The sequence below is a fragment of the Torulaspora globosa genome, chromosome 3 (assembly GCF_014133895.1).
Source record: "Torulaspora globosa chromosome 3, complete sequence".
Classification (NCBI taxonomy): domain Eukaryota; kingdom Fungi; phylum Ascomycota; class Saccharomycetes; order Saccharomycetales; family Saccharomycetaceae; genus Torulaspora; species Torulaspora globosa.
The window spans coordinates 689,797-705,243 of NC_050729.1; the positions used below are offsets into that span (position 1 = coordinate 689,797).

Here is a 15,447-nt window from a genome sequence, read left to right on the forward strand (position 1 = left end):
TCATAACTTTAGCTAAAATTGAAAGAACGTTGTTTTTTAAAGAATGTCAGATCTGGCAGTTTTGAACTTTCTTCATGGGCTTCTCAGCGGCTTCTTCAGTCACAGCTTGAGCCACTATTTAGGCCATCTCTTATTCGATATCTACCTGTCAAATTATCTATCTTTCGCTTCCTATCGCACTGACGTGTGGATCTAGATAGATCAGTTCGCGTTATGTAAACATAGGCAGACTAACTCGATGATTACCGTCTGGATTACTTCAGAAGCTGGATTGAGTCAGATGCACCTGCCAAAGTACGAGAATAAACCATTCAAGCCACCCAGGAGACTGTCTCAAGTGGGTTCAGTTCGGCCTAATTCATCCACGGCGAAGGTTACCGTTAAGAGGTGTGTGGGAAATTTAGCTCCAGCCCCACTAGAGGCCAAAGGAGCTAAGAAATTAAAGTGTGAATCACAGGGTTTACAGGATGGAAGGAAGATCTACACTGTCGTTCACCGCAAACCATCCTTGAAGAAACACAAAACGTGGGATGGCGATGGGTACGCTATATCAAAAAGTCTGAACACGTTCTCATTTTACGATAATTCTGGGAAGTTTATAGCCAATTCAGTCTACGCTGACGAGCAGGAACAATTATTTGATCATATTTTCAAAGCTGCGTCCTTGGAGTTGCAATTGGATTACGAGATCACCGATGCAGAGGAACGGCGAGAAGCCGAAATAGTCCTTGGCAAACCTGATAACGCTCTAAAGGGACAGGATGTGAGTGAGGCCACTTCGAAGCGTCAGGCAGAAAGTATTCGACAAACACTATGCGTTACAGCAGAAAAAGCTTCAGTCTCGAACATAAAAGCTGAACAGAAACGGGCATTCAGCCCCATGCTACGAAAATCAAAAGGTAGTGAGGCATCAAGCATGAAAGATGCAAAGTTGAAACCGAAGAGGAATTATTCGCCATTGTTTGATGTGTCTAAAATTGAGAATCCCGTGGTTATGAACAAGGCCCGTGATGCGGACATTGATGTGATAGTTGACCCACTCATCAGTAGACACCTGCGACCGCATCAACGTGAGGGCGTGAAATTTATGTATGACTGTCTTCTTGGCCTTGCCAGACCGATGGAACCTTCTTCAGCTACAGCGATGACAGATGTCACCTCCAAAAGTTTAGTGCTTGAGCCTGATGCAGACATACAAGGGTGCCTTCTCGCAGATGAAATGGGTTTGGGGAAGACCCTGATGACTATTGCCCTAATCTGGACTCTTCTTAAACAAACTCCCAAGGTCTCTCAAGTTCCATGCTCTCAACATGGGGTTCCACTGCAAGGTCTGTGTCAGAAAGTATTGATCGTCTGCCCCGTCACACTGATAGGTAATTGGAGGCGAGAATTTGATAAGTGGCTAAATCTCTCACGCATTGGAGTTCTGACCTTAAGCGCCAACAATACCGCAGAGCGCGACAAGTACGACGTTCGAAACTTCCTTAGAATTCAAAGAACTTATCAGGTCCTCATTATTGGTTACGAAAAACTGCTTTCAGTATCAGAAGAACTACGTCTAGGAAAGGACTCTCTTGATCTGCTAGTCTGCGACGAGGGTCATCGGTTGAAAAATGGAGCTTCAAAAATTCTCAACACCTTAAAGTCCTTAGACGTTGGCAGGAAGATACTGCTTTCTGGAACTCCGATCCAAAACGATCTTAATGAATATTACACAATAATCGACTTCATAAATCCGGGGATCCTTGGAAACTACTCACAATTCAAGAAACGTTTCATCAATCCTATATCTAGAGCACGCGATCCTGCTAATAAGTTCAATGAAGTCGCAGTTCAAAAAGGCGAGGAGCGTTCCAGTGAAATGATCCAAATCACACAAAGGTTCATTTTAAGACGAACTAGTTCCATTTTGACAAAATATCTGCCGCCGAGGACTGATCTCATCTTGTGTTGCAGACCTACTGAAGTACAGATATCCGCATTCAGAGACATCCTGCAGGGGGCTCAACTTGATTTGACAAATCTCAATTTCAATTCATCACTAGCGCTTATTACTCTCCTGAAAAAAGTTTGCAATTCTCCAACCTTGATTCAGAATGATTCGTTTTACAATTCCAAATTACAGGAAGCGAAAGTTTTGAATAAATACAACCGCGCTTTAAATTCTGGTAAACTGAAAGTCTTGATGGCATTAGTCGAACGAATTCGAAACGGTACCGATAATGAGAAGGTAGTCGTTGTTTCAAATTATACACAAACCTTGGATATAATCGAGAATCTTATGCGTTCTGCGGATATGCAGATTTGCCGCCTTGATGGCTCGACGCAAGCCAAACAGCGGGATTCAATTGTGTGCTCATTCAACAATAACCCGTCAATCTTCGCGTTTCTTCTCAGTGCGAAATCTGGTGGTGTTGGGCTAAACTTAACTGCGGCTTCAAGGCTAGTTCTATTTGACAACGATTGGAATCCCTCCGTGGATTTGCAGGCGATGTCCAGGATACACAGAGACGGACAAAAAAGGCACTGTTATATTTACCGACTCGTCACGACAGGATGCATCGATGAGAAAATATTACAAAGGCAGCTGATGAAGCATAGCTTAAGCCAAAAATTCCTTTGCGATTCAACAGCAAACGAAGGCCATGCTGATGACGATCTTTTCAGCAAAGAGGACCTCAAAGATCTCTTTACAATTTCCTGTGAAACTTTAAGCAATACTCATGACTTAATATGCTCCTGCAAAGGTAACAGTGAAATCTCCGCAAATGACAACACTCCAACGGTTAAGCAGGCTCCAATAAAACGCGCGGCTACGAAGTTAAACCACTGGCAGAGTGCGCTCGAGGCTCGGCGACTCATTGAACAAAGTGAATCTGAGAATAATAATGAAAAGATCAGCTTAATGAAAAGATGCCTAGTTGGATATAAACACATCGATCCTAATATTGTAAACGATTTAATGGATCCCGTTGCTACAGAAGCTTTCCAAAGGGTTTCCAATGACATATCTTTTGTGTTTGTTAAGCCTGGAGAGCCAACGTTGGAGGTTACATGACGTTCACTGATTGGTGCTAAGTATTTTATGTCCTTTATTGTTTTCGCATTCTAGCTTCGGCGGCTCTAGCTCTTTGTTCTCTCAAGAGTCTTCTTCGTTGATCTTCGCTTAATGAATTCAAATTGGGCGATAGCGACATGCTTGCGTTTTCAAGCGTCCTACCCTGGCCTCTCCTAGCCTCAACTTCAGCTCTCTTCTTTTCTTTAACGGCTTTCAGCTCTTGCTCGATCGCTGCCCTTGCCTCTTTGTTTTCACGCTCTCTTTCCTCTCTCTCAAGCTCCTCAATCTGTTCTCTACTCAGTGGCTCCGCTATATGGGACTTCAACCAGTCGGTATAATCTTCACCAAGCTTATACCTAGCAAGCTGAAATGCCCTCTCAACTTTGACATCTTTCGCAAGGTCCCACGCCGTTTTGCCTGCGCTATTCAATAAACACGGATTGCATTTCATATTGCAGAGTAGGATTGTAACCATCTGCCTTAGACCTTGTTGCGAGGCTAGATGCAACATGGTTGGTGTTACTGAATACTTCGATAAAGGGGCTAAGAGAAAATCAACACCCACCTTATGCTTTCGCATGTACGCAAGAAGCAAAGGTGCCTTGCCTTTCTTCAAATATAGTAACATCTGCTCCGTGTGTTGTTCTTCCAGACTTTTCTCCTTTTTCGATTCCTCGTCCTTACTAGCAGTAGCCGTCTTGGAAGTATCCAGGCTTCCATTAACAGCAGTAGGCTTCTTGAGTGGTAACGGACTGGGCTTTGTGACCTTCTTCAAGTAGGTTAGCTCACACCATGACCGTTTTAATTCAGAAATGGTAGGTCTCCCTGTCGTGAAGGGAAATGACTTCACCGATTCTTTATTTGCTTTAATTGCTTTATTCTCAGTGAACAGCTTCCTCTCAACGTTATTATGAGCCCTGACGAAAATATTGTGACATTTCGATAAGTAGGGCTCCCATTCTTCCAGCAAGGCCGCGATGTCCGTCCTGAGAGCCGCTTCGTTGTATCGACGTAGGCTTGATCCAGCAGAGTTTGCTTTCCCTTTTGCTTGATCCATCGCCGATTGCGACCCACCTTGCTTACGTCTGGTAGTATACCTGTGGAAAGTTTTGTGCTCTAAGAAGATGACTGCTTGCTCCTGCAAGCTCTGGCCAACCTTTCTAGCGTTTCCATCTACGTTTGTTCTCTGATGGGAAACAATAGCGCCTGCAAAATGGCCTCCAGCCACCATGAAAAGAGCTGATATTGGGATTGACAGATCAGTGGGATCATTCCACTGCCTTAGGGACTGAAAAGGAATTGAGAGCTGGTCATTTGAGAACAGCGCTTTATAGACGCCAAATGCTTCAGAGTCAAGAAGAAGATTGGAGTTGAAGTAAATTTGTGCCGATCTAGTGTTAAGATGACTGACTGTCGTGTCGTGATCGACACCGACCGATAGCTTTGACATTTCATTCTCGAGTACGTCATCAAGCTGGGTGTTCTTTTCGTCGTAGAGTTCCTCAGAATCACTTCCGTCGCTATCATTGTCCCCTTCAGACTCTGTATCGTTTGAAATATTCCTCTGCTCCCGTAATATAGACTCAAAAGAACCTTCATCAATTGATGATAACCCTCTTATGCTTCGCTTAACATTAAATATGTGGAAGTCGGTCTTGCGATGGTCCCTGTTCTGCTGTAATTTCTGAAACTCTAGCCCACAAACATAGCATTTGGAAGAATCTGAGACAGAGTTATTGGATAACTTATCATTGATGCTCGGATCTTCCGTTTCTGGCTCCGTAACAGGGTCGACCTCTCTCAAAGTGCTGTCGTATGTGATTAGTCTCAGCGATTGCAAGACTGTAGCTGATAAGTCGTAAACGTAAAGGTCTCCCTTCTTGAAGACCGTCTCGCTGGTCATGATGATAGCAATAGGAGGATGAAGTACTTTATCTTTTGTCTGTGTTCGAACTTTGGCTTCTTAGGATATGTAATTTTCCACTTTAGCGCTACAGGTTAATCAACTGTCTTATGATTTAGCTATATACTAACGATTTACATGGTTTATACTCATCTACAAGCAGTTGCGATTATTTCTCGGAGCCAATTCTATGGCACTCTTCCAAGAAGAATCTGATCTTTTCTGGGTCCATGAACGGATGGGTGCCGTGTCCAAAATTCACGATATGGCGCTGTTTACCACCACCAAAACCACTTATCATTCTTTCGACTTTCTTGGTAATCATTTCATTTGTTCCGTACATGACACCTGGATCTAGATTTCCTTGCAGAGTAACTCGTCCGTGGTTGATCCTGCAGGCCTCCTTTGGGTCCCACAGCCAGTCCAAAGACACCACGTCGTAGCCCGCGTCACAGAGCTTGTCAAGGGCGTACCACGAACCCTTGGCGAAGACGACTAAAGGAATTTTTTCAGTGATACCCAGCTCCGCTAGCCTCTGGGGCACCTTAGAAGCGATCTGTCTGAGGTATGGAAGGGAAAATTCGTCAAAGTCATCACACGAGAGCTCACCGCCCCAGCTTTCGAAGACCTGCAGGATTTGCGCACCGGCGACAACCTGCTGGGAGAGAAACTCCACTGCGACGTCCGTAATCTTCTGCAGCAACTTCTTTGACAAATCTGGACGCTTGTTGATCCACTCCTTCGCAAACCTGAAGAGGCGCGAACCGCCACCTTCAGTCATGTACACCAGAAGCGTCCACGGACCGCCACAGAACCCAAAAAGTGGCACTTGACCCTCCAGTTTCTTTCTGGTCAACGTAATAGCCTCAAAGGCCCAATCCAGTTCCTTCAACACATCTACTTCATATTCCAGAACCGTTCGCAACTCGCTCTCTGTCCGCAAAGGCGTTGGGAAATGCGGTCCCTTACCATCGACCATCTCGACTTTCATCCCCATCGCTTGTGGAATCACCAGGATATCACTGAAGATGATTGCGGCGTCCAACAGGCCCGCGTACCGTCTCACAGGCTGAATGGTGATCTCAGAGGCAATCTCCGCATCCCTACAGGTCTCAAAAAAGTCACGACCATTCTTAACTTCGTGGTACTCTGGCAGATAACGTCCAGCTTGACGCATAATCCAGCAGGGTGGCCTTTCCACCTTCTCACCTCTAGCAGCTCTCAGGATCAGGTCATTCTTGAGTGGAGCGAACTCCTTGTGATCAACAAACCGTGCCAATCCCATAATTCACCGATATCCAGCCTTAATAGCAAACTAGGCTTCAATTGAGCTTCTCTTCATTTTTGAATGTGTTGTGTAGTCGTAATGGTTGGCTAAAACGCTCCCAAGATTCGTCGAGCTTCAAGACACAACAGAAATATAAGCCACGGTTTCGTTCAACTCAGCAGCGGCGCTGGCTTTCTGATGTTGTCAGAGTTCTTCAGCTCCGTTTTCCGGTTTAGAAAGACCACGGTTAGTCTGCTATGTGTTCTGACCTATTCCCTCATCGGAGTGCTTTACGTGTATGACCGCGTTCGCTACAAGTATACTTTGGCTGCCTCAGATGACTTTAGCCGTGCTCCTCAGCTACTAGAGAATGCTTGGCTTGATTTGCAGAACATCACTGAGACATTTCACCCGTTCACCTCGAGAGCCAACGTTAAAGTTCATGATTATCTGCTGGGACGTGTACTAAAAATGACACAAGATGTAGAATATGCTGCAGTTTCTGACGATATGGAGAGTGGTCGTGTTCACCTAAGTAAGGGTCTACGTCCGGTGGGTGGTTCCGGGGAGATCGGGTATGTTACGTACTTTGAATCCGCCAATATTTTAGTGAAGATCGAAGGTAAGGACTCCAAGCTACCGGCCTTGCTTCTCTCGGCTCATTATGACTCGGTGCCAACAGCACATGGTGCTACTGATGACGGAAAAGGTGTTGTGTCCTTACTCGGTATACTTGATTACTATTGCCGTGAGCAACCACAGAGAACTTTGATCTTCAATCTCAATGATAACGAGGAATTTGGATTACTCGGTGCTGAAGCTTTCTTTAGTCATCCTTGGTCTAAAAGAGCTCACTATGTGATAAACCTGGAGGGAACGGGCACTGGAGGCAAATCTGTGCTTTTCAGAACCTCTGACGTTTCAACTGCCAAGATTTACCAAAAGGCAGTTGCTAAAGCGCCTTTTGGAAACTCCATCTATCAACAGGGTTTCAATGATGGTCTGGTCAAAAGTGAGACAGATTTTCTTGTCTACTCCAGAAACAATTTGCGAGGTTTTGATATCGCATTCTACAAGCCTAGGGACCTGTATCATACGATGAAGGATTCTGTTCAGTACACTTCCAGAGAAGCGTTGTGGCATATGTTTCACACCGCCTGGCAGTTGACAAGTTATATGGCCGAAAACGCTGATATAGATGATATGGATCAAACTTCGGCTGTTTATTTCGATATACTCGGGACTTATTTCGTCGTCATGAGCGCGAAAACGCTATTCTGGTGGGGATGTGCACTGTTGATTACTCTGCCAATTGTTACCGTGCTGTTCGACATAATGGGAAGGAGGAAAGACCGGGAGACAAAGAAGCCTTGGATCGTTTGGTTAAGATTTCCAATCTCCTTGGCTTTTTCAATGGCAATGGTTACCGCTGTACGATATCTGCTGGAGTTAAACAACCCTTTGGTCCCTTCGCGTGATTACCTAAGTTCGCTCTTCACGCTTTCATCATGTTTTGTTTTAGTGAACTATCTGATTTTAGCATCCTGGGAGCATTTTTCACCAACACAAGATCTCAAGACTATCATTTTCAGACAGCTTGCCATCATTTCATGGGTGGTCCTTCTACTTCAAACAAGCAGGCTCTACAGATCTGGTTACAAGGAGACAGGAGCCTACCCATTTACTGTGCTCTACATCTCTTTATCGCTTGGGTGTATTATAGGCTACTTGTGCCGCGCCCTCAGGAGGGTTGACGCATACGAAGAACCATCAAAAGTGATCAGCTATGGTTCCGGAGTGCAGGACGAGGAGGTAAGTTCTCACAATAATCCGCTGGATGCCAATGAGCAGACCAGTGACATAGTGGATGTAGATGTTATTCGGAGTGAGAATGGCGAGAGTGCACCAGAAGACGAAAGAGCTCCGCTTTTGCACGAGAGCACATCCACCAGCAGTAAGAAAATAAAAAGGACCAACTCTAATACAGTTACTAAAACGCTAAATTACGATTGGTGTTTACAATTTTTGGTTGCCGCTCCAGTTTTAACATACTTGTTGTTTAACAGCGTTGATTTGATACTAAGTGCTCTCAATCAGACTATACAGGAAAGTGAAAAAGCCACTGTTATACTTTGGAACATCATTCTGCTAGGCGGTGTCCTAATCGTTGTTCCACTACTACCTTTCGTCTACAAATTGAACTATTTCGTTGTATTATCGTTTTGCGTCACTTTCATCATTTCTTTGGGGCTGGCCACGCTGAGAACTCCATTTAGTGAGCAGTATCCTCTGAAAGTACGCTTTTCACAGAGTTTGAATTTAGACAACAGTACTGATGCTGTAGTCAGTGTGTTCGGAAGAGAAGGATTCATTCCCCAGATTTTACAGGATCTGCCCAGTGTCAAAAATGAAAATAAGCATATTTCGTGCCGGTACACGGGGGATGGTAATGAGGAATGCTTTTACGTTGGATATTCTCCCAGTCTCGTCGACTCAGATGTCCCAATTGAACCATACGATATTTTCTCGTTGAATATTCTAAAAGATAATAGGAATTCAAGCGATAGATCGTCGTATGCTCCAATATATGCAGAATTGAGGATTAAGGCCCGTGAGAGCAGAGCCTGTAGTTTGAAGTTCAACAGCTTTTCCACCGTGAGGTCCCCAGTGCGGCAAATTACTGTGTTCCGCGACCAAGGAAGCAAAGCTAACACAAGTAGTCTGCTGAGCTTATCCGCTGGAATTGATGAGGTTATGCTACATAAATCCAGTTTTGATGATGCTTACTTTCGTGTTGGCATCCAATGGCTGCCCAAGATTATCACAAGCGGCGGCGAAAATGAAAGAACTAATCAAAACAAGAATGTGGATGCTCTTGGCGTTTCTGTCACCTGCTTTTGGGGTGAGTATGACTCAGAAACAAGGATAGGTAACAACTTGCGTAGAAAAGTTCCAGCCTTCGACGAGTTGTTGGAGTACTCCCCGCTATATGTTACCTACGCTAATAGGGAAAAAGGGCTTGTAAAGTTCATTGAAACCATTGAAGTTTAAGTGGAGATCGCTGTGTCAGTTCTTTTTCCTATTGCTGTAAAGGAGAATGTGCGAGTCTTTCGTCAGACGTCTGTTGACTTGCGGAATGCTCATCCAGCTTGAAGTAAAAAAATATGTATGTCATTGAGCTGCCAACTAGCTATCTTCGGTATATGTAATCACGTCTGCATGTTTACCCTCTGCGGATGGGTACCGCGATTGCTGAGATTGCTGAGAAGTCATCAATGGTATGATTGTAGGTTGTAATGAACTTGCAGAGAACCTTACTCCATCGGGGATGTAAACTGGATTCGGAAATGGTGGCATAATTACAGGAGGTCCAAAGTTCGGTGATAAGCCCTGTTCGCCTAAACCATTCGAATTGTTTCTAAAGACCTCTTCAATGGATTGTTGTGGGTAATAGAATGACGGAGATGCAGAAAAGCCGACGGGTCGAATAAGATGTGAATATGATGCAGGATAAATGCCAGGATTATGCGATGAAATGAAAGCTGGATAGCTATGAGGTGCGGCTTCATGATGCTGATGTACTTGATTAGGTTGATTTTGTTCATCACTCTGATATAAATAACCAAAATGCTGCTGTTGATCAGGGGATAAACCTGCAGTTTGAATGACTTGAGGCATGATACGACCTGTGTTAGCGTGACTATTGTCGTCAAGGCTCGTGTTGATGCTGTTATGCCCACTGGAAATGGGGACTCCAATAACATTAGTTTCGAGATTGTAATTATGCTGATGGCTGTGATTAGGACTAGATGTATGAATTGATGATTTGCATGATTCGTGCTTTTTCCTGCCCGGATTTGAATAGTTTTTATCACCCTTTGAAATGGAAAGGTTGGCTCTTCTGAAGATATCATTTTTTTTCTTGTTCCTGAACTTTGTGGTCTTGATTCCCTCAGAAATCTTTCTCATAGATCTCTTTTTGGGTTTCTTGTTAGCACTATGGTTATTGTTAGCCCTGTAGTCTGAATTGATATTTGGGAGTTTGTTATAAGAGCTGAATTTGGGCAGAAGTGATGAACTTCTTTCCAGCCTTGATTCTACTTGAAACACCTGAGTTTCCTCTAAGTAGAAAATTGGATTGAGGAAAAACTCTAATGGTATTTCAGGCAAAATCATATTTTCCTTCAATAATTCTATTGCTGCTACATCTTCTGAGCGTAAAATTTCACCAAACTCATCCAGGGTGTGCCTTTCCAAAAGTTCGTTGCTGCCCAAGAAGTTAATAGCCTTCTGTAGTGCATCGAGTGATTTATCGATGCTGTTCGTGCTGAGATAAGCCTGTGCCATACCGAACCAGGACAATGCATTCAAGTCGTCTTCCCGCTCTACGTAAGAGTGTCTTGAAATCGAGTATTGCTGTACATCCAAGGAACCGAGCAGTTCAACTGTTTTGGAAAACGCAAACAGTGCGTCTGGAATTTGCCTTAATTTGAGATGCAGCGATGCCAGAGATATCCACACATAGGATCTCGAAGAGTCCAACTCCAACGACAGTTGGTAGTACTCAGAGGCACGGTGCAGATTTTCCGGACTGCCCAACTCCACTATAATCCTTGCAGTGATGTAATACACAAAAGGCTTAAACTCAGCCGAGACTGCCGACGCCAGCGAGAGGATGTCTGCGACGTCCAGCTTTTCGCCCACGATCGCACTGTATATACCGCGAGCCACGGTCAGCATGTGGAGGGTCTCGATGGTATGCGGGAACTTGAAGCACTCCTGGAATAGTTGATCTGCTGGCTCGGACTCTTGATGTATCTTCTCTTGAATGAAGATTTTGTAAAGGTACGCAAAGGTAGTCTTGTAAAGGAAATCCCTGATGTGGAAATGGGTCATGGCCTCTTGGTTCTGCAAAATGGTTATGCAATCCTCCAGGTCGAAAAAACACTTCTCCCAATCGCCACTCTTTTCGAACAACTGAGCTCTGGTCAGCAACGCTTCCAGATGCAAAGTCGGCACGCTGTACAGCTGAGTCAGCTCCAGCGTCCTTTCGAACTGAGGAACCGTCGCTTGCAGCGGATTCTCCTGCAAGTCTGCCAGCAGCAAGATCCTACATTGCAAGATATTCAGGTTCAACTCCAGCTCCACGTCTTCCTCTTCACCGCCTTTGCCATGCCTCATCGCTTCCGCCGCACGATCGTACAGTCCCAGCCTGTAGCATGCAAGCGAAAAGATGGCACAAAGTCTCACGTCGTTCCTGCCTTCTCCAAGCACCTCCAATACTTCCCCATACTCTTTCCTCAACAGATGAATCTTCGCCAACAGCAACAGCGCTGCCTTATCTCCAGGACTCTTAGCAAGCACTTTCCCAACAAGCTCCAACGCAAGTGGAATCATATTCATTTCAACGGCCAAATGGCCGCACATTACAAAAATTTCATTAGACAATGCAGCTATATCGTTCATGCCATCAGTGCATGCTCCTCGTCTACTCGTTCCTTCCGTCGTCGTGCTCCTACAGATCCAGCCAAAGGAACAAACTCAATTTCAATAGCCGAAACTTTAACTACGAACAACTTACATTTATATAGTTACATGCGCTCCAATCCCCATTCCCTCGCCAACATCCTGCATTCGTATGGCAGAAATAGCGGTTACAAATTCCTTAAAACCGGAGGAGCTTGCTGCAATGCATGGACGCACTTCAAGACGCTACATTTCTTGACGATATCTGTCTATCTGGGAGCCTTCTGTCGCTGGTCCCGCAGTTATGGAGCTTGAAACAGGCACCTCGCGTGCGTACAGGCGTTCGCCCTTATCGGGACACTTTTCGACGATAGATCCCTACTGGGCGACTCTTGGCAGGCACGCGAGCTACATTTTTTCCCCTTTCGGGCCAGCAGGAGGTGCCTCCTTTGTCTGTTTTGGGCGACCGCATAGAGCTTATTTCCCAAAGAGGACATAGCCGTAACCGTAAGCATGAGACATTTTTGGCTGCCCATCCATGCAAGAAAGTAGCAAGACAATGTTCTGGTGTTCTCTTACATTCTTGCCGTTTTTATCAGAGCATACGGATATTGGAGGCCTTGTTAACCTCTTGGAATGGGATTAGGACGGCGAGGCAATAATTGCTGTGACAGCGCGGGACCAGATCAGCCGCATGGACGTTACTAGTGGATTACATGTGGATAGCACCAGCGTTTACGTTTTTGTTTATAGGTGCTGTTGGGTTTGTCGATGCGGCTTTGCGAGAGTTTCTGTGCGCGTCAGAAAATGAAGGTCCGTCTTTTCAAGAAATACTAGAGACAGAATGAGCACCGCTGGAAACGTGCGGAATAGATTACGTTTCACAAATCGATCGCTAGAATTTGCTGGTAATGAATTTTGGCTCTGCCACTAGTCCTCTGCCTATTGCTGAAGACGTGGAATACTGGATAGATAGTAGCTCGACCTACGTGGATGACGACACCTATTGTTATCCCAGTGACATCGAAAACGCAGTGAATAGCGACGATGGTGGTTGTAAAAGGAAGTTGCCTGCATCGAGTGAACCTCACGCGTCGCAGGACATATTCTGGGAGCTGGGGCCGCGGGATTCTGCTTGTAAGGATGCGCCGCCGGCGAAGGAGCACAAAATGCTGGTGCTGCCCAGAACGTTTCAACACCACCGGATTCAGCGATGGCTCAAGAGACATATCGTGGATCAAGGTTTCGAATTGACCAAAAATTTCCAGTGTCCGCCAAGTCGCTGTGTCAACGATCTTTCCCCGCCGTGGGCCGCGTTGAATGATGTCAATTGGATCTCTTACCGATATACGAGACAGTCGGCGGATGGGAAGGAGGTTATGTGCAGATTTTGCCATGGCAGGAATTGGATAAGGAGCTCGAATTTTTTCAAGCATCTGTTCCTGGCTCACGGGATAATGACGCAGATTAAACCGGGTGCGTTATCTGACTTCAGCGAGGAAACTTTCACAGTCGGAGGATGTTTCACTGTCAAGGTCCAAACAGTGCAGTCAGTGGATTTTACCCGCAATCTGCTGCCTCTTTTGCAAGTCTCGCTGGTGCCGATCCCGAGGAAGAGCTTTTCGAAAGTGCTGAGCAACGGGTTTAGAAGAACGCATGTCTTGTGTCCTCATTGCTCGAAATGGATCAGACTAGGTTGGTGTGAGTACGATGAGATTATAAAACAGGACTTTGAAGATTTTGATTCTTTCAGAAATTTAAACAATGAGAATTATGCAAGAATGTCGTACGTCCAGAAGAGAGATAGGAGCTCGATTGAAGGTCTCTACGAGAATTATTTTATGCATTACATCGAGTGTGATTTCACCAGGTTCCAATTTAAACCCTTGTACGTTCAAATTGTTTAACAAGGAAAGAATTTTTCATATAATAAATGCTATTAAGATATTGATGTGCTCTTTTAAATGCAATAATAATGAGGTGCTTGAAGTAAATTTTTAAAATTGAAATTTGAGTTTTTCAATTAACGAGTCAATCAGTTCGAAATTGTAGTCGTTTTGCGCAAATGTTTGGTGCTTTTCTGTGGTAATGTGATCATCTAAATGCTCATATTTGACCCTGCAATTTTCACAGTACCCAGCATTTTTCACAGCTTCTTTCTTGACGGTCTGCGGCGCGTTTGCTGGCGCCAACACTTCTATTTTCTTCTTCTTCCTAGCTGAAACTTGCTCATCATTTGCATTGCTCAACTGCATCTGTGATGGTGACGCGTTTGCCTGGGGCGGGGCCAGACAAGGCGCGGCATGGTTAGTTTTCGCACCTAGTCTTCTATCGACAACCAATCTGCTCAGCGTTTTCAAGTTTTTGTTCATCACACTAGCAGTCGTTGGTCCGAGACCGTTTCCAAAGGAAGTTGCCACGTCATTAGATTGGTGTACCCCGCTTGCCTTGATCTCCTGGCTAATCCTTGATTTCTTCTTGTTACTTTGACACAAGTCATCAGGAAATTCTTCTGTCTCTTCTCTGGATAGTCCCATCATTGTTAACGCACCCTTCCTCGTGTCTTGCTTCAGCTCCAGTGTCTTTTCCGAGGGTTCTTGTCGGCTTTCCATGAAGTGCGGTGATTCTTTCCTGAGAGGGACATCTGACGTCGACGACTCCTCCTTCGGCCCTTCAGCAATACTTTTCTTCCATTTCTCGAAACAACGTTTAGAGTCCAAACAGGTGTGAGGTATGAAGATCAAATCCTGCTGTCGTGCACAAGGTTGAGCGTTGAACTGGTACAATCGACGTAACTTGAGAGCGTAACTCTTGTTCGCTTTATCACGAGCATACCTTTTCATAACTCTTCTGTACGAACTCTCGTCGCATGAAGCATCACCTATAAAAGGACACCTCCCAAAAGTGCCTATCTTCAAGACCGGATATGGCAGCTTCTTTGTCTCCTTCAACTCTTGCGGTTTCCACTCCAGTGCTATTATAGGCGCCCATGTTTGCCATAAGTCGAACATATAGACGTAGGCGTACTTGAAATAATGGATATCATCCCTACGCGTCCTCGGATCCCTGTCTGTGGGACCGTACAGCTTTTCGCTCTGAAGCAAGTTCGACAAGCTTGGTGCACCCAGATCACCCTTTTTGCTCTCTAAATTATCGAGGTCCACGTCCAAGTTCTTGAGAAACCTGAATGCTTTCTCGTAACCCCAAACCTTCATATAGCCCTTCTTGGCTCTGGACAGGATGTCCGATTCAGGCAAAAGATGTATGTTCTCCAGAGGTCGCCTGGTTATAACTATAGTCACCGTGCAATCGAAGAATTGAGTAATCTGGGCGCCCAACGACAGAAACCCGCTCTTCAACAGCTCTCTTTTCCTGTCCATCTTGCCCTTCTGCTTTCCGGACTCATTCTCCTCGGCGCTGTCAAAATATATGCGAGACTCTCGCTTCATAATTCGTTTCCAATTATTCTGCCATTCCAACAGCTCGCTTGGAGTCACTTTGGGCTCTATATTCCTCACTGCCGTGCTCTTACTAACCTTCACGGCGCCCTCAATCGACCTTGCACGTTCCGCCTTACTTTTCTTACGTTCTTGAAGCTCAATCCTCTCCAGAGTCCTCTTCTTGGTGGTTACACCGCCCCGAATAATGCCATCCTCAATGACGTGTGCCGTCGGTCTTTGTTGCAGATTAGTATCGGTCTCTTTCAAAGGAGATCGTGCCATTATATCACCACACTAGTGCTGGACCTAACCC

At 45.1% G+C, this 15,447-nt stretch overlaps 7 protein-coding genes across 7 annotated transcripts; 3 read left to right on the plus strand and 4 right to left on the minus strand.

Moving 5' to 3' along the window:
- Positions 1-238: 238 nt before the first annotated feature.
- RDH54 (DNA-dependent ATPase RDH54) lies at positions 239-3,058 on the plus strand (the record flags this gene model as incomplete). The annotated part of the gene is made up of 1 exon (XM_037282971.1): positions 239-3,058. The coding sequence occupies one exon, from the start codon at positions 239-241 to the stop codon at positions 3,056-3,058; it is 2,820 nt and encodes a 939-aa protein (XP_037138867.1).
- A 34-nt stretch (positions 3,059-3,092) lies between these two features.
- Positions 3,093-4,961, minus strand: VMS1 (Vms1p; the record flags this gene model as incomplete). Its single annotated transcript, XM_037282972.1, has 1 exon — positions 3,093-4,961. The coding sequence occupies one exon, from the start codon at positions 4,959-4,961 to the stop codon at positions 3,093-3,095; it is 1,869 nt and encodes a 622-aa protein (XP_037138868.1).
- Positions 4,962-5,130: 169 nt separating this feature from the next.
- HEM12 (uroporphyrinogen decarboxylase HEM12) lies at positions 5,131-6,246 on the minus strand (the record flags this gene model as incomplete). Its single annotated transcript, XM_037282973.1, has 1 exon — positions 5,131-6,246. One exon carries the CDS (start codon positions 6,244-6,246, stop codon positions 5,131-5,133), a length of 1,116 nt encoding a protein of 371 aa, XP_037138869.1.
- A 180-nt stretch (positions 6,247-6,426) lies between these two features.
- PFF1 (Pff1p) lies at positions 6,427-9,279 on the plus strand (the record flags this gene model as incomplete). Its single annotated transcript, XM_037282974.1, has 1 exon — positions 6,427-9,279. One exon carries the CDS (start codon positions 6,427-6,429, stop codon positions 9,277-9,279), a length of 2,853 nt encoding a protein of 950 aa, XP_037138870.1.
- A 135-nt stretch (positions 9,280-9,414) lies between these two features.
- On the minus strand, positions 9,415-11,694 carry HG536_0C03640 (uncharacterized protein; the record flags this gene model as incomplete). The annotated part of the gene is made up of 1 exon (XM_037282975.1): positions 9,415-11,694. The coding sequence occupies one exon, from the start codon at positions 11,692-11,694 to the stop codon at positions 9,415-9,417; it is 2,280 nt and encodes a 759-aa protein (XP_037138871.1).
- Positions 11,695-12,605: 911 nt separating this feature from the next.
- ECM8 (Ecm8p) lies at positions 12,606-13,601 on the plus strand (the record flags this gene model as incomplete). The annotated part of the gene is made up of 1 exon (XM_037282976.1): positions 12,606-13,601. One exon carries the CDS (start codon positions 12,606-12,608, stop codon positions 13,599-13,601), a length of 996 nt encoding a protein of 331 aa, XP_037138872.1.
- Positions 13,602-13,691: 90 nt separating this feature from the next.
- Positions 13,692-15,416, minus strand: DBF4 (protein serine/threonine kinase activating protein DBF4; the record flags this gene model as incomplete). The annotated part of the gene is made up of 1 exon (XM_037282977.1): positions 13,692-15,416. One exon carries the CDS (start codon positions 15,414-15,416, stop codon positions 13,692-13,694), a length of 1,725 nt encoding a protein of 574 aa, XP_037138873.1.
- Between the last annotated feature and the right edge of the window lie 31 nt (positions 15,417-15,447).